The 18,560-nt window shown below is 47.7% G+C and overlaps 2 protein-coding genes across 3 annotated transcripts in view; one reads left to right on the forward strand and one right to left on the reverse strand.

Moving 5' to 3' along the window:
* The window catches only part of LOC119455526 (uncharacterized), a 582,670-nt gene that overhangs the window by 391,514 nt on the left and 172,596 nt on the right, over positions 1-18,560 (reverse strand). The window lies entirely within an intron of this gene.
* Positions 1-18,560, forward strand: part of LOC119456696 (histone-lysine N-methyltransferase 2D-like) — a 292,817-nt gene that overhangs the window by 101,605 nt on the left and 172,652 nt on the right. For both annotated transcript variants that reach the window (XM_049668850.1, XM_049668851.1), the window contains exons 38-40: positions 4,758-4,914; positions 11,208-11,759; positions 12,236-12,911. In XM_049668850.1, coding sequence (XP_049524807.1) covers positions 4,758-4,914; positions 11,208-11,759; positions 12,236-12,911 — 1,385 coding nt within the window. The remainder of the gene's footprint in view (positions 1-4,757; positions 4,915-11,207; positions 11,760-12,235; positions 12,912-18,560) is intronic.

The following is an 18,560-nucleotide window of genomic DNA, read 5'->3' on the forward strand; positions in this document are numbered from 1 at the left end:
TTTATTATATTGAAAGTCAATCTTTTATCCAAGTAAGTAGTCGCTGGTGCATTTTTCTTATATGGAAGGGGCCACAAAATTTTCCGAATTATCGGGCAATCGTAAAAAGCAAATTTGAATAAGAAAGAAGATATTTTTGTTCAATTTCATGCCGCCATGTGCCCAATAGTGTTGCCCGCAGTGGGACGACGCTATCATGAAAAGCGCCGGCAGTGGGAAGCAAATGCTTCGTCTGCCTCTCGCTTAAATGCATCTTTGAAACTTGAGATTACGCAGCCTCCAAAGGCGGGGGAAGACAGTGCACATGACGCCATGCCATCTCGGCATGCCCACTCTTCCCACACGCGGCAGATTACCTCTAAAACAGGAGGGCGCGAGGGCTGTTTTAGAGGTAATCATACCACGATCCTTCTCGGCTCACCCTTGCACACTTTCACTTGCATCCAAAGCATACAGCAAACGGGGCGCAGTAGCATCTTATTGCACTTGGACTATATACCGAGTATGACGCTGCTCAGCTTCGGTGGTTGCTCTTAGTCGCGCGGCACACAATTTGAGAGGTGCATTCCCAAGCAGCCACTATAGTTGAACCATTTGACCGTCTGCATCCCCGGAAGTTTTCATTTATTGTCTTGGTATTCCTTTCTGGCAGGAGTAAAATTTCGTTATATTGAAATCATGTGTAAACACACTTCAATATATTGAGGGTCTAAATACATGATGTTATGTAGACAAGAAGTTATACAAATTTCATTAATTCGACTCCGGTTAATTGGATTTTTTCGGTTAATAGATCCTGACCAAAAGTTCTGGCCGGCACCCATACAGTTCCATGAGCCCAAATCTCCGTTATTTCGATCTCAAAATTGGCATTTATCAAATAATTCGAATTTAACTTGTCAGCTTCGCCACAATACAGCTGTGTTATGCAGTGAAGCATATCTAAAATGGAAAGGGGCCACTGTCATGGGACAGTACGCATTGTTTAATTATACAGGCGTGCACACGCTGTCTCTGGTCACAATTCGAGCACCTAGATGTAAAATGCGCATACTGGCAGCCATTCAGAGCTGTTTTTGACATTGCTATGGTGATTTGCGCCCTCTTTTCGCCCGCCATGCATATCGTATCTGAGACCGTTAACGCCTAGTACGTTTTTCTTAATTATATGCACGCGCTGTGCACCAAGAAATGGAGAAAAACTATCTGTGTTTTGAGAAAGCTAGTGAAAAAGAAGGCGGTGAGGTGAAAACTTCGAAAGTGAAGGGGTTGTTTAAAGTCAACAATAGAGCGGGGGGTATTTCAAAAACTTTTGAGCCTGCCAGTAAACTTAATAGGCATCTCGGTGCTCATACTGTGATCGGAGATGGCTTATGTGCCTGTGTAAATAAAAGAACACTTGCTATGTCCCGTAACAGTAGCACTGTTCTTTGCTTAGTACACTTCACCGCATAATATAGCGTTATTGCGACGAAGCTGATTTTAAAGGCAGGCACTGCGAAGCAAATCAACAGTGTGTTTCTTCTTTTTTTCTGCCATTTGTTTAATTCAACCCACCAGATAATTTGACCAATTTTGTCGGTCCTGTCAGAATCGAATTAACAGAATTCGATTGTATTGAAGTTCATTGTATTTAACTGTAGTCTGTCGATGACAGACATACTACTTCAAGCAATAAAAAAAGATTTGCATCTGTTCATTTTGTCGCCGTTTCTTGATTCGGCCTTTCAGATAATTTGACGAATACTGGCTGTCCCGCATAGGTCGAATAATAGGAGTCGACTGTGCTGGACACCTCTAGTACCGTTTTTTGGGTGCATGTTAAAAAGGCCTGTGTCATCAAAATTAGTCCTGAGCCCTTCTCTAATGCATTCCTCATAACCGACTCGGTAGTTTGGAACGTTTAATTCCATAATTTAAGGCTAACCGTAGCCATGAGTGCATCCCATGTGTTAAGGGAGTTGTTTATTGGATGGCCATATATACCAGACATGAAGATATAAAACAGCCATGCTTAAAGGGGGTTCTGAACCACACCACGGGCTTAATGAAAAAACACACAGTCTGCAAATAATTTTACATTCTAATTTCATCATATAGCAGATTCCCTTGCGCGGCTGCTATTGGCCAATAGCTGACATTAGTCGAGAAGTGGTTGGATCAGTGTGCTTCTTCCTACTGTTACTGTGTATATTTATTGACACAGTTTAATTAACAGGCTAAAGTAAGCAAAAATCTGCATTTCGAAGTTTGATAGGAATTATGTACTTCTGGAAGTACGACTATCATACTGCCGCTGACTATCGTCTGCTAACGCTCAGCCGTGCCTGCCCATGTAGGAATGAAACTTTGGCCACACTGCTTATCAGTGACACAGCCATTGGGTCTTGCTAATTTCTATTCGTTTTGAACACTCAACTATCCTCGAACCCCGCAAAACTTAAGGTCAGACCAGACGTATGCTTGCCAGCACGTGCTAACTTCTGGCCACTTCCGACAGATGCCTTGGCAGACTACGCTTCGCATTGAGCTGTTGTGCAATATCTACAACTTGTATGTCGCTACTATCAGCAGGACAAAGCTGGTCCGTGTGTAAGCATCCACTCCCGCCCCGTTGTGCACAGTTAGCCACTATAATTGCATGTAGCTGAGGCTGAAGCATAGCGTAGATATGGTAGCCGCAGAGGGGTGCCTCGACGAGCGCGCTCGCTGCGGCTCGCTGGGGACAACAGCATGTTCTGATTGGTATTTGTGGGTTATGTGACTGCAAGGCCTGAGCACCAACATTCTGATGAACAGGTCTGCATCCCGAGTTGCACATGCTTAAGGTGTGTCACCATCCTGATCGAAGCTTGTTACGTTAGGAATCCTTTCAACGCGAGTCCAGAGTGCGACATCCATCACTTAACCAATGTGCGGGCTGCCAACGTACTCGCTTGAGCGAACATGAAGATGAGGTTTGTTCTACCCTCGGAAATTGTGTGATTGTCATAGAGATAAGTGCGAAAGGAAATGTGCTGCTCAGTTAAGGCTTACATTGGGGGTAGTTGCAATATTATGCCTGTTATTATAGAGCAGCTCTGCAAAGTTAAACATACACAGGGACGAAAACAGCACAGATGAAGCACATCTATCAACTGTTTATTAGAACGTACAGGGGGTGAACATTGTGGGCAACCACGGCATGCACAAAGAGTGATGCGCAAGCTGTCCTTGACGTATGTGGCTTATCTATTGGTACCATTTCAATAAACAGTTGATAGATGTGCTTCATCTGTGCTGTTTTTGTCTCTGTGTATGTTTAACTATGCAGTGCAGCTTTATAAGTACAAGTGTGCTTGCTACCCAAGTCATTCGGTGCGAGAGTAGCCATGCATAGCTATCTAGTAGACTGTAGCACAGCAAAGGGATCAAACACCATGAGCTCAACCGTAAACTGAGGGATAGCCTCTGAGTTTAGCGTGTCGTAGGCATCAAAATCAAAAGTAGTGGCGTTTATCTGAACACCCAAAATCAAATTTTGAACTGCACTCCACGGTGATCTTCAGTAAGCGGAGCGCTGTGGGCATCACCCAGCTCTGCCGTAGCCTTCACAGTGCAAGGCATTGAGGAAGGACCGGGACCACCACGAAGGGGATCACAGGCATTTTTTATTGCGACGGCGTCACCGTTGCCGTGAGGTTCCGTATAGATAAAATCTTCGCCGCGCGCCGTATGCCCGAGCGGAAGTGTGCGGGGACGCGCGCTATCACGGAGAGCGAACGCACTCAATCTCCCACGCGCAAGCAAGGAAGCGGGAAGCGAACGCCGGAGGGGGGGTGCGCACTTCTAGTCTGCCAACAACCGCGCTCGTCGCTCGCCCGCACCGTCTCTTATCTCCACACGGCTCTGGCCTTTGTATGCGCTGTGCATTCGCCGCTCAGTTTCCGTTGAAGCGATAGACCGCACGTACCTTCGCCCGCTGCGGCGTATGCGCTTGCTGCCAGCGTTTTGACAGTCGTCTGCAGTCATTCAGTGTGATCTATTCATGTTTGTTTGTGCGCGCTCACACCACGCTTGTTCATTCGGTTGGTAATAGTCGGGCCACATTTTCCAACGCACGCTACACATGCAATGCTGCCCAGATCGGCAGTGCAGCGTTACAGGTGTGTCCCTTCGCACGCGCTGCCCACGGGAAGCGCTTCTCATCAACACCACCGTTTCACACGCGCCTTCTCGTGGTCATCGAGTCTCTCTTTATGTCGGTCTACTTACGCCGCAGCACACCTGCTTAATCAGCTCATGTTTACTACAATTCATATTGCTACCAAAGCCGCTCACCTTACTTCGTATGACATTGCTGTGTTGCTATCGCATTCATTGCTTCGCCCTTAGGGCGAAACTGTGACATTTTTTATTGCCATTAACTCTGCTTCTGCTGAACGCATTGAAGTACTTTTTGTGGCAAAGTATTTCGTAAATAGTCTGTTTTAACGTCAAAAGTATTTCTTGACGTCAATAAAAACTGGTTCAGGACCTCTTGAAGACAGGTCTTCAATTACAGGCGAGTGAGTTGAGATGTCTGATGACCTTTAAGTTTTAAATCTTGTTACCGGTTTAGTTTTTCATGCAGCATTGCCTCAGTAGTCGTTTCATCATTTACAGTGGGCCAAGTTGCTGTTTGTGATGTCAGAGAGGTGTTTGGTCTTTCTCATTGCATATGCTTGATTGTCATTTCAACCAATTTTGCACTTTTCTTTTACCGCTGGTTCGCTTAGGATGAGCCCGGCATCTTAGGAGATGGTTTCCAATTGCGAGAAGGCATGGAAAAAGGCCCTCAGCAACAGCAGCAGCAACATCAGCAGCAGCATCAACAGCAGATGATGTCAAGCATTGTGCAAGGACTACTGACACAACATTCACCACTTCATGAAGGTATGGCATTATGTGGAATCAAATTTTTGGACTTTCCATGTGCAAATTTTGTTTTTGCTCATGCAGTCAGACCATACTACAGTTGAACCCGTTTATTACGAACTCAATAGTACCGCGAAAAGTGGTGTATATCCTCCTAAGACCCCTTGTACAATAGTATTGCACATTGCCTTCATCAATTTTTTGAAATTCACTCTGAAGTGATTATGCAAAATATTCCTTCTGGGTATGAAGTATGATGCATGTGTAACTGTAAAGAAGTCGTTTACTCATATTGTCATCCACTTTCGAGGAATTTGACACTCAATTGATCTAGACCTCTGTGTCGTCCCAGATGGCTGAAAACAACCTTGAGGCATTCTTCGAAATCACTAAAATTGCGTGACAATACCGGACGTGGCAGCAACATGGCAATGTACTATACGTAGTTCCATCTTTATTTCTGTGTTTAAGGAATGAAATCCAGTTTTTACCATAGCGAACATGAGGAGATGTGATTTTTTTTACGTGCAGGGTGACGCCGCTTTTGGCATCTAACCGTGATATCTAAATTTCAAAGTTTGTTTTTCAAGTTCATGACACTACAGCAGACAATATAAATCACCTTGAAGACCGATTATGTCTCATAGCTGTGTTTGGGTGTCAGGAGGATAAGGAGTCACCTTAATATCGCTCAAAAATTAATTGCAAGAAAGCTGGCATCAGCAGTCATAATTCGGCAGCACTTAGGTCCAAAAACCACATTTTCAGTCTAATTTTTGTTCCTGGTGCGTTCCTGCGTCTAGCACACATTTCCGTTACATTCATCTAAGGAACGAAATGCGGTTTCAAAACGGCGCCCGGTTTCGATCACCTGTACTTTCTAAAGGGCAAGTGCAGCCGCCATTTTTTATTTGAGAGTTTGTGATGCAGTCAAACCTCGTTAATACGTAGTCAGCTGAGAACGCCGTTTAGATGCGCACTAAACAATGTATGAATTAACCGTCAATGCCAGTTTAGCGGCTGCTTACTGGCCGTAAAAGAACTACATCACGATGCTCTCAAACACACGCACTCAGACAGGCTTTATTTGCGGATAGGCAGCAAAAAATCGGTCATCTTCACTTGCCGCCGTGGCGGCTTTGCTGCAACGACGGCATCTTCGAACTCGATAAGGCTGCGAACCAGTTTGACCATGAGGCCCCACTTACTAACTCAATTAACAAGCACGGTGTAACGCGTGCACTGGTAAACATGAACACGTCTCACTCTCAAAACGCTGGAGTGAGGAGGCGTGGCTGCAGCAGCAAGCGTGCTGTCTCTCGCTTCAACGCGAACTAGACGTCGAAAGTACAGTGCATACGAAGCTACCAGCACTAGTTGCACTTTGCAGATTGCTTTGAAGATGAGGCCTGCGTGGGGGCGCACTTTTTCCTTGTCGCAAATCGCTTTCAGGATGCGGCGGCCGCCACCAAAGTAAACTCCTCCAAGTAGCATGATGTCATAAATCTTGTGTGCAGTAATTAGCAACAACTGTATGAGCAGAATACCTCATGGTGACCATGTTTAAAGTTCACTATCGCTGGGGCGACTGTCGTCAGGGCGTCGCAACTCGAGGGTCGAACGTCTGGGCACATGAGATTTTGCCAATTTTGTACCTGTGCGTGTGGAAGAAAGAAAAATAGTACACACTAATCATTTGGTGGGCAATGAGCAACTACGGCTTGAGCGGTCAGCCAATACATGGGGTTCAATGGGGGCTGGGTGGGGGAATCTTCGCGACTATGTTTAAATCGCAATTACACATTAAGCGGGTACGTATTGAGGAGGTTTGACTGTACATTTTACTATCAGCGGGGCATGACCGTATTCTGCGTAAGAGATCGAAGCATTCTAGTTGGCCGGAAGCATAAACTTCGGAAACTACTGCAGCTTGCCGTCATTCTGCGAAGGTCTCCGACATTGTAGTCTCGGCATTATGACTGCGCGTTAACAACACAAGAGCTGTAAAATTACATTATGTTACAATATGCGCTTTCCCAACGCATAAACAAAGCGTTGCCGAACCATGATCTCTTGATAATGGCGTAGTAACCGCCGATCCTTTGCAACATTGCGTGGTGGCAGTGCGCCGACTCGGGCTGTGTGAATATTGACAGGAACGCTTGAGCAGCTGTTGTTTCCATGGTGTAAGGACATAGATCTTCATTCAAAATCATTGAAATAAGCATAATACACGTGGTGCTGCACAGTCAAACATGCAAAAACGAGAGTGCCACGGTCGTGGCATCCGATATCGCACCGGCGCACATCCCGTGCCATGCTATTTATGCTGTACGCCTACTCCATAGAGGCGTGTCTTGAAAGTGAGTGGCCTTTGCAGATTCTGAAATTCATGTTGTTGCAATTGCTCGCTCATCTCGAAGGTCGTATCATTGTGGCAGTTTTATTTGAAGGTGGGAGCACGCTGCCGTGCGCCCAGTTTGGTCGCGCTTCCGTGCTTTGGTACTTCGCGTGCTCCCTCTTTTTACTGTGACCGGGTTCGAAGCATTCGCTGTAACAGTGCGGCGATTTAATAAGCATTTGTTATATCTGGAAGCAGTTTCAATAGGCGGGGTCAGAAAATCGTAAATGCACTGAAATGTGGCCATTATAAACGATAGATCGTAATATTGGGGATCGCTATAAGTGAGTTCAACTGTATAATGTATAATGAAATTGCATGTGACATGAAAATACATTTGGTGTAAGAAACTTTTATTTAAGCGTGCACAGTCGATCCCGGATATATTAGAACTCAAAGGCTATCGCGAAATAGTTTGATATATTGGTAATTGGAAATATAAAATATGCATATTTGACGCTTATCCGAAAACTCTGCTCATCACGAACAGCCTCCCGAGATCGTGAAAAGTGGCAATTTACCGATTTTTTTCTCCAAGGCAGCATCAAATGCACGAAAGTTTACTTATTTTGGAATTTTACAGACGAACGTCGGAATTGTGATTCACACTGCAGAATGTTCTTTGATAAATTGATTCCACCACTGCCCCTAAACTCTGTGCTACCCGGTCGCGAAACCATGTTGTGCCTTGCGTAAATCTCAGTGCTTGTTGTGCATTTCTACTCAGGATAAGGTAGAAACGTATGCAGCTTGGAAACAAACCAGCCTATATGCGCCGTGGCACCATCTGCGTACTTGTACTGTGAATTGCGTGCGAACCTGCCCGGCAGTGTGTTCGTTGCAATATGCCGTTCAAATGGCCGATCATCATACGTTGAATCAGCTGTGCAGATGCCGTTAGATTCGAAAGTGACTTTCCTGCAAAACACCCGAGTCGCAGGTAGTATGCTGCACTGCATGGCGGTCTCTTTGCTATCAGTATGCTTCACATTGCACATCTGTGTTGTGGTGAAGCTTACTGCAGCAAACCTGCCCATTATATAGCGCAGATAAGAACTAATTGCTGCATGAGCCATCCATATTTTATGACGCACCTTGCTCATTTTACGCGCTAGTGTAGATGCCCCGTCTGCCAAATCGGCAAGCTTATGTTTGTCTCCATGAGGGAAGCGAGTGCCGGAGGAGGAAGGCGGCTAAAGGGGGAGAGGAGAATCGCCGCATTCGCACTCTTTCCGTTTGTGTTTCAATGCCGCGGTGCTCGCTGTGCGTGTTCGTGGCATCTAATCTTTGCATGTGTAGCAATATGTGCTATCCCTGTGGCAAACCTAGTGTTGCTCCGTTGAGATCAATGTAGCGATTGCGCCCTTTCCGTTTGTGCTTTGAGGCCCTCGGTGCTCGTTGTGCATGATCGTGGTATGCATACGCTTGTGTGTATTGCACGTTCACGAAGAATGTCGCTGTAACATTTAAGGCGAAAGCCTTTAATGGCTCACACTCGCGGCGTCCGACCGTCCGTCCGTCCATGCCCTGGAACTGTGCCAGCTGTGGCCTCTCCCCCTCACAATCTCTCAGCAATCACGTGATGGCACAGCGGTGCATAGCAACAGTTGTGCCACCACAGCTGTGGCCTCTCCCCCTTAACTCTCTCAGCAATCATGTGATGGCACAGCAGTGCGCGCGGCAACGCTCCTTCGTCAGACATCTCGTTGCAGCAGTCGAGTTAGTCGGATGGCTCCCAAGCAGCCCGGTTATGATTCCACGGCAAGCGGTTTGGAGAAGCGCCCTAAGAATGTGGATTCCCCCAATACCAAACTTCAGAAGAAGAATGCGCATGCGGCGGTAGTCAGTCGAATGGGCACAGGCTTTCGCCGAACACACTTTGGAGTTTACAAAGTGTCCTTCAATTTTTTACTGCTGCCCTTCAATTTCATTGTCTTGTTTGACAGCATCTGTCAGAACAGTACCGTTTTGTCAGCATGAATATTTGCGATAAAGCGAGCTATGATTGTGAATTCATTAGGAGAAGCGCACTTGCAGGGCACTGTGCAGTGTTCGATATATTGAATGTGACAGTGAACGGGGGAGTTCAATATACGCGTAGTACAGTGCCAAATGCTTACGTGGGATTTTCAAGGGGATGTTATATACGGTTCAATATAGGCAACACTATGATAAATCGGAATTTGATATATCCGGGATCAACTGGTATGTATACGCTGATATCAGTGGCAAGAAATGGGGGAAGGGGAAGGGAAGAGAAACGGGTGAGAGGCGAGTGTGGTGGCTCTTTTTTTCTTTTTTTTCGCCGCAATGTATGAGGGTTGTTTGATAAGTGCGGTAAAAAGCAAATAAAGATACCATGTTTGTAGAAAACAGTATTTTATTTTTCAACATAGTTCCCTTCCAGCTCCACATACTTCTTCCAGCGGTGCTCCAATTGTTTTATCCCCTCAGAATAAAAGGATGGCTCGAGGCCCTTGAAGTAGTCATTTACCACTGAGATAACCTCTTCATCTGAAGAAAATTTCTTTCCACCCAGCCAATTCTTCAGGTTTGGAAAGAGGAAAACGTCGCATGGGGTCAAATCCGGAGAATAGGGTGGATGAGGCACAACCTCGAAGCCTAACTTGTGCATTTTGACCATTGCAATAAGCTATCTGTGGTGCGGAGCATTGTCTTGGGGAAAGAGGAGTTTTTTCTGTGCTAACCCAGGTCCTTTAGTATGCAATTCCTTTTTCAGTTGATCTAGGAGTATGGCATAATATGGCCCTGTTATTGTTTTGCTATTTTGTAAGTAGTCTACAAAGGTTATTCCTTGTGAATCAAAAGACAGTCGTCATCACCTTTCTGGCTGAACAAACAGTCTTTGCCTTTTTTGGAGCACCTTTCTCAGGCCCAGTCCATTGCTTTGACTGCTGTTTAGACTCTGGAGTGTAATGATGGATCCACATCTCGTCAACTGTCACAAATCGACGCCAAAAGTTCTGCTGATTGCGATCAAACATCGATAAACACTGTTTCCAGATGTCTGCCCTCATGCGCTTTTGGTCGTAGATCATTAGATGTCGCGGCACCCAACGGGAACAGACCTTCTTCATCTGCAATTTCTCATGAATATTGTGAACTCTCTCTGCCGAGATGCCTACAATTTCAGCTATGTCACGTACCTTCACTTGGTGGTCTTCCGTGCCAATTCCATGAATTTTCTATACCATTTCTGGAGTGGTGACCTCCACTGGACGTCCAGGACGTGCTTCACCTTGCGTTGAAGTTCGGCCACATTTTAATTCATTTATCCAGTAGTAAATGGTCTTCGGTGATGGTGCAGAGTCTCCATGAACTTCGCTCAACTCAGCTTTAATTTGTGCAGCCATCCAGTGTTTTAAACAAAAATGTTTGATCACTGCTCGAAATTCACTTTTTTTCATTTTGGCGAGAATCACCACATGTCTCAGTGCCAATGACTGTCAGAAGCTTACCAACTGTCAGTACCAGCGTAAACAAGTTCTGCCGTCATATGAAGGGTGCTTCTCGCACGCCACCTAGAAAAAAACAGAATTGTAACGCCATCTCTTGTATTTTTGCCATACTTATCAAACAACCCTCATATTGGAAAGGCATGTGCTGCTATTGTACAGGTCTATATGGCATTCTAGAGTTGCATGGCATGTGCTGCCATCTTGGCCTGTAACATTAGTATTGTCTCAATTTTGTGTGCATCAACATGGATCTAACATGCTCAGTAATTAATAAACATGTCTATGCAGCAATTTTTAAGAATGAAGCAACCATAATAGCGTGCATTAAATTGTTACAGTCAGTCTCTTTTTCTATATTGACAGGCCATGATGGCAGCACCACAATGACTCTGCAACATAGTCTACAGCTTGTGTGTTGTTTTACTGCGCAGGAGATCTTGAAGACTTCCAACAGCACCAGCAGTCGCAGCAGCACCACCAGCAACAACACATGCAGCAGCAGCGGCACCTGCAACAGCAGCAGCTACAACAGCAACAACAGCAGCAGCTCCAACAACAGCAGCAGTTACAACAACAGCAGCAGCAGCAGCAGCAACAAATGCAACAGCAGCAGCAGCAGCAGCAACAAATACAACAGCAACAGCAACAACAGATGCAGCAGCAGATGCAGCAACAAATGCAACAGCAGCAGCAGCACCAGCAGCAACAGCAGCAGCAGCAGCAACAACAGCAGCAACAACAGCAGCAGCAGATGCAACAGCAGGAACAACAAATGCAACAGCATCAACAACAAATGCAGCAACAGCAGCAGATGCTGATAAAGCGAGAGGACGGTTCCACAGGCCCTCCGGTCGGTCATGGTGTGCGCATGGTCCCCCACATGGGAGCCAGGCCTCCCTTCCAACAGCACGAGGGCCAGCATGTTGTGCTGCATCCACGTTTTCCAGGAAACCCGCCGATACCTCGCTACCTCAGCCGCCAAGGTACGGAGCCATGCTTTGAATTGTGTGGTCAGTTTCTGAATTTTGTCAGTGATGTGCCAAGGCTCTGTTATTTACTATGGAGGGCTGTCAGTTCATGCACAATAGCTCAACTCATTCTTGTTTATGCAGTATGCATGGGGATGCAATTTTTCTTCATCATTTCTCCTTCCATCTTTTTTCTTGCCGTCGTGTAATTAGTTGTAGTGCGCGTTAAAGAAGCTCAGGTGGTCAAAATTAATCCAGAGCCCTCCACTATGGCGTGCCTCATAATCAGAACTGGTTTTGGCATGTAAAACCCCAGAAAGAAGAAGTTCTGTGTAATATTGACGAGGGAAAGTTAGGGGATTGCTTGAAGTTCAGCTGTGCCTAGCTTCTGCTGACAAATTTTTAACTAGCTTTTTAATAAGCATTAAACTCATCAGCAGACGCATGGCATATTGGTAAGGTGGATCACGCGTGCTTCGATCTTGTTGTAGGTGGGGATCCAGTCAGCCAGCATCCGCCAGGCCATCCTTACCTGCAGCGTACTGGAGGCGTTCATCCCATGATGAGGCCTCCACCTCCATACCCAGACCACCTCCGAAAGCCACCACCTTCACCGGCCATTTCACCAAGCCATGGCAGCATGCAGCCTGAAAGCAGCGGGAGTCCAGACCCATCACGCACGCCACCGTCACTCTCGCGTCCCAGCTCACAGCCAGCACTTCAGTCTCCAGACCCACGATCGTCACCCATGGAGCGCCATTTCTCGCCTGGGACACCGTCAAGCTCCTCCAGCCTGCCTCAGCGCTCCCCAGCAGTGCCACCACCTGGACCAGATGATGGGAGAGGTGACGGTGAACGCTCCGTCGAAAGCCTGTCTGACTTGCTGTCGCGAGTTTCCAAGACGCCCTCTGAGTCCCCGAGCCCCCGAACAGATGAAGGGCGTCCTTCCATCGGTGAACCGTCGCCGGGAAGAGGCTGTGTCTCACAGGACAACAGTGGACAGACGCCACCACTGTCCAAGCAGGAGAGCATCCTGCAGTACCTCCGAGCTGGCTCTGTCGGCAGCCCAGCCAGCAACTCTAATTCATCTCGTGGAAGTGTCGACAGTTTTGGTGGGATGACTGGAGCTCAGCCTATGTCCAGTGCTCCGGACACAACACCACGAGCGTCCGAAAGCCCACAGTATGTGGCCACATCCGTTTACCAAGGTGTGGTGGCATCACCTGTTGGGAGCCCAGTCTCATCGTCATTCTCTAATCAGGGACAAACGATGACACTGACTGATACCTTTGCTTCAGAGAGCAGCGATGGCAGTTCATCAATGCAGGTTCGTGCGCAGATGGTACGTGTGAGCCAAGGTATGATGGGCCTGCCTACCTCGTCGGCAAGCTTTACACGAAACACTGCAATGCAGCAACAGCAGCTTCAGCAGCAGCCCCGGATGCAGTACATACAGCAGCTACGGCAACAACAGCAGCAGCAGATACAGCAACAGCAGCAGATACAGCAACAACAGCAGCAGCAGCAGCAACAACAGCAGCAACAACAGCAGCAACAACAGCAGCAACAGCAGCAGCAGCAGCAGCAGCAGCAACAACAACAGCAGCAACAGCACATGATGCTTCAGCAAAGCCAATATGTACCTCAACAAGGCATGCTAGTTCGACGCATTGTGCAGGGCCCACGGCCTGGAGTGCCTGGCTCCTTTGCAGATAACCAGTTCGCCGCACGTGCGCAGGCGCAGATGTTCAGGGGTGCTGCTCCAGGGAACAACACAGTGCGCACATTCGCCGTGCGGCCAGGTGCCGGTGGGAATAACAACGCGGGCAACAGCGGTGGAGGTTTGCCAGGCGGGAGTCCCCACACGGTGGGAGGGGGTCGAGGCCCAACACCTGCGAGCCCTCCCAAGAATTCATCGTCATCGGGGGATGAAGGAGACGGGGGCACGTCATCCTCAACACCGTCTCTGCTGCACCGTGCAGGGGAAAGTGGAAGCAGCTCGTTTGGAGGCAGCACATTCCATGTGGGACCCTCGTCAACTCTGACGTCGTATGAAGCTGAGCAGTTGGCTACCAGCGTGTTTGTGTCCCTCGACTACCCTTCCTCGACCATCACGAGCCCCGATGGCTGCGTGTCCTCGGAAGTCTTACTCAGCTTGGGTGATGGCTCTCCCGATGTGGCAGCCCTGGCAGCATCCGAGGACGAAGACGCCTCAGTGGAACAGTCGCGAGTTGCCCTCGTGGTGGTTGGCGAAGAAGGTGAGGAGGACGGCACCGAAGACCACGGCATTGCCCAACAGGAGGAGCCCCTGGACGTTGCCGTCGTTGTGGAGACGGTAGGGACTCTACCGACTCCCGAGTGCGAGGCCAGAGAAGACGGTTCTAGCCCCAGTGGCTCTGAAGGGGGCATTGACATGGCCATCTCGGGCTGTGGCGATCTGCACCATCGCAGCACACCCGCGGGCGACCACAACTATTCCAACCTGCCTCCGGAAGGTGCAGACAACGAACTTGCCAAGAAAGTTTCTGACGAGACACACTTCTTTGACCACATTAACATGGGGATGGATGTAAAGATAGAAGACCATATACTCAGTGAGTGGAATGCTTTTTAATGTGATCTTGACTTTGGAATGTGTTCTGTTATCTAAGAGCACATTCTTTTCCTGTGCTGTGCTGGTTTTATGGCAAGTGGTTATTGCAACAGGGTGAATTTCTCCCTTTTCTTGTTAAGCTTTGCGTTCCATATATAGCTGCTTTTGAATTATGAGTCTCAGCCTTTTAAATTAACAGATTACTGGTAGAGTTAACACTGCCTTAGCACCATGCACAATTAAGTACTCCAGAGTGCATTAAATGAACACATCTTTGTAACTTATAATATTTCCCTTCTCTGTGGAGATAATGTGCTGTGCAAAACCTAATTAAGCATAGAATTTGTTTCATTTTATTAATTTTTGTTGCCTCCTGTTTTCAGGAATAGCAGATGAAAAACCCTGCATTGAAAAAATTATGAATGAAAGGACTACACCACCACAGGTTAGTCTACTTAATTTACTTTTGTGCTTCAACTTGGTATTTCTAAAATTAAAAGGAGTGTGTGTTAATACTCAAATAAGCAAATCGAATTGAATGCTCCAATAATTCAAGTTGTATATCTAATACTTGCAATTCAGTGAAAGACCTATGCAGTGCCTTGCTGTAAGCAGCCTTTCCACGGCGCACACTTGCTGTTAATAGATTAGGCTTTGTTGGGTAAAAGATGGGAGGGAGCGGGGGGGGGGGGGGGGGGGGTATTTGTACGTTGGCAATTTCGCCATGTCTCTTGGCCCACAAGGTGGCTACATTTGTGCTGCATTACTGATTTGCTGGCCACTTCGTCATTGTGGTTGATCTTTCCAATTTGGTTGCAATTGTTGTGAATGTACATAATTTTAATTTAGTTGAGAGTATACCGCCAGATCAAATTCTTCGTTTGTGCACAGTAATATTTTTTCCCTTGAGTGTTGTAGAGCTTTGTCAGAGACCTTATTATGTTTAATTCCAGTAAAGTGGTGAAAACAGCCAGAGCATTCATATTTTCATTTTATTTCTTATGCAGGTTGTGAAAACGCCATCTCCACCCCTAGCACCAGTCTCCACCAGTGCCATGTCCTTCCCAGCATCAGTGACGCATACATTAAACTTCACTTTGCGACAGACAGGGATGCCTCAGACAGTGCGGCTGCCTCACGACGAAGGGCAACTTGTGGTGCTTCCTGCCAAGACAGTGGTGCCGGTAGTACCTCAGGTGAGTGGACATGATGGATTGCCCTTACCTCTCGTCGTTTGCAAGAAAAGGTCAGTCTACGCTGGTGGCTGTCAGTAGAAGGCAATTGCTGACTTCGTGAAGGTGATCACTTCTGTGTTCACCCATTCCAAGTTGTACGTCGTTTCTGTCAAAAGAGTGCAGACATGTCATGTCTTACCTGTTATCGTTTTTGCATTAAATGGAGGTTCATGAGCTGTAAACTTTAGAAAAAAATACTGGCAAGCTTCGAAGCATGAACCATTTCTGGTTCTGATATCCAAGAATCGGACACGTCATGGCATAGTGTCTCACTCCATTCCTGCAATTGCTGCAGCTGCTGCATGCGAGCTCAGTGGAAGAAACATGCACTTTACTTGTTAATTTTGTTACGAGCAATGTCGTCACGTCTAGCCCTATTGCTGTGTCAAGCAAAGTTTTCTCTGTGTGACACCACATCGCAATAATGTCGGATGACGCGAGGTCCGACATTTTAAGACCTACTTTAGTATCAAGTTAAAATATCTTGCATTTTACAGCCTTTGTACTCATTAAGTGTCATCCTCTCAGTGCGGGAAGTGTGTGGTTGTTTCTGCTAGTTCGAAAACAATGTGTCAGTACTCCTTTAAAGGGCTCCTGAACCCTCCCTTGGGCTTGGTGAAAAAACACAGTCCGCAGATAGCATACACAGTTGTGAACATTTCGTCCAAATTTGCAGTCATGTGCGATGCGTGGAGCTTGCAATCGAAGCGCAAAGGCATGTTTTTCTCGAACGCTGTCTTTTCAACAAAAGCCTGCTCCTCACTCTTTTCGGGCTGCTTTATTTTGTAATATAGCAGATTCCCATACGCAGCTGCTATTGGCCAATAGCTGACGTCATTCAAGAAGGGTTTGGATCATTGTGCTTCTTCCTACTGTTACTGTGTATATTTATTAACAGAGTTTAATATACAGGCTGAAGTCTGCTAGAGCTCAGCCATGCCCGCTCGCGTAGGAATGAAACTTTGGCCACACTGCTTATCAGTGTCGTAGCCATTGGGTATCGCTAATTTCTATTAGTTTTGAACACTAAACTATCCTCGAACCCCACGAAACTTAAGGTCAGAGGAGGCGTATGCTTTCCAGCGTGCTCTCACTCCTGGTTGCTCTAGACTAAATGCCTTGTTAGACTACGCATCGTATTGAGCTATTGTGCAAAATGTGCTATTTGTATGTGGCTACCATTCGTTGGTCAAGCTGGTGCTAGACAAAGCCAGTTCGCACCATGTAGCATGGCCAGACTGCAGCATATGAGTGCGAGCGTGCACTCAAGCCCTGCCATGCACAAAGCAAACGCCGCACATACTCACTACAGTTGCATGTAGCTGCAGCCGCCGCGACGTGCTACGACAAGTCCACTGGCTGAGCGCACTGCAGCTCGCTAAGGTGCCAAAATCGAAGTAGTGGCATCTACGTGAACATACAAAATCAGATTTGAACTGCACGCCACGGTGACATTGAGTAGGCGGAGCATTGTGGGCAGGCCCCGCTCCGCTGTAGCCTTCTCAGTACAAGACATTGAAGAAGGAACAGGAGCACAGTGAATGAGATCATACAGGAACTTTGATTGCGAATAACTCTGCTTCTTCTGACTGCATTAATTAAAGTACTTTTTGTGGGAAAGTATTTCTGAAATAGTCTACTTTAACTTCAGATGCATTTCTTGACTTCGATGAAAAGTGGTTCAGGACCCCTTTAAGAAGTTGGCTCGCTTTTTTGTGAAAGTCGGCAGTGCCACTCTGTGGGGTTCTGGTATTTCACAGGAGTGCTGACCACTGCCGGTTCAAGCTTGGCGAGCTACAGGGCTGCGTCTGCCGTCGCCTCGTGTACTCTAGCGCACCGCTGCACGCATGCTCAGGCCGCTAAAGGGGGCTACAAGCAAGAGAACACAGTATTGCACTGAGTTAGTGGAAACCGTGTGTTGTCTCCGGCAGCACCCAACTGTTGCTCAAACGCCCGGTCCCGGGCCGGTGCAGAATTCAAAGGGCTCCCGCGCCAAGGGCAAGTATTGTAACCGGGGCACCACTAGCACGTCGCTGCGAGAGAATGGCTCCCCGTGACATGCCGCTAGGAAAAGTCCCTGTGGCTATGCCGTTTGCTCCGGCAATCTCCTTCGGCTTCGGCTTCCGAGAAGTGTGGCTCGGCGTAGTATGACCACGCGTGAGCACTAGGCACTGCTCTTTGGCTTAGCGTCCAGAAAGGACCAACACAAGGTATGCACTTGCCGTATGTGCAAAGGCACCATAGGCGACCTCGAGTCCAAGACGCAAAGGGGCCGGACGAGAGGAAAACGTTTGCGTAACCAGTGCTATCCCAGAGAAATCTCTCCTACACTTGCTTTGCCCATCACCGGCGGCGACTGGCAGTGCTAGTGCCACCGCCGCAAATCACCGCGAGTGGAGTGCCGCCGCCGACAACCGTCGTGGGTGGAAAGGGAGAGGCGTAGGGATGACAGAACAGGTGAATGCCCGCACAAAGGTGCCGGGGCGCACCTCAATCCCCACAACTCATAACCATTACCGTGTTTGTTTCTGTGCAGCTCTCACCATCTCCCCCATTGGTCAGCTGTGAGCCCTTGACTGTGAAGACAGAGCCAATGCCTCCCGCGGGTGCTACCACACCCCCTCTGATGCTTCGCATGCACCCAGTGCCCCCAACGCCGCCGCCCTCCGTTAGCAGTGCCGTGTGCGCTCCCCACAGCGCATCCCTGCGTTGGTCCCGAAGCTCGGAAGTGGTGGCCGTCAAGGAGGAGGTGTTGACTGTGGTGCCCCCTTCCATGCCGCCTACCCCGCCACCACCCACAACTGTTGTGATCAAGCAGGAAGCACGGTCGACACCTTCGCCCTGCCTTGCTCCTTGCCAGAAGCAGGTGAGACATTGCCGCTCATGCAGCGCTAAGGTTCTTCCCTTTCAAGTCGAATCATGCTGGCTGTTGCTTCATGCTGCTGGCTTGAAAATGTGGTCAACAGTTCTACGAAAATTCATATTGTC

This window comes from Dermacentor silvarum, chromosome 6 (assembly GCF_013339745.2).
Source record: "Dermacentor silvarum isolate Dsil-2018 chromosome 6, BIME_Dsil_1.4, whole genome shotgun sequence".
Taxonomy (NCBI): Eukaryota; Metazoa; Arthropoda; class Arachnida; order Ixodida; family Ixodidae; genus Dermacentor; species Dermacentor silvarum.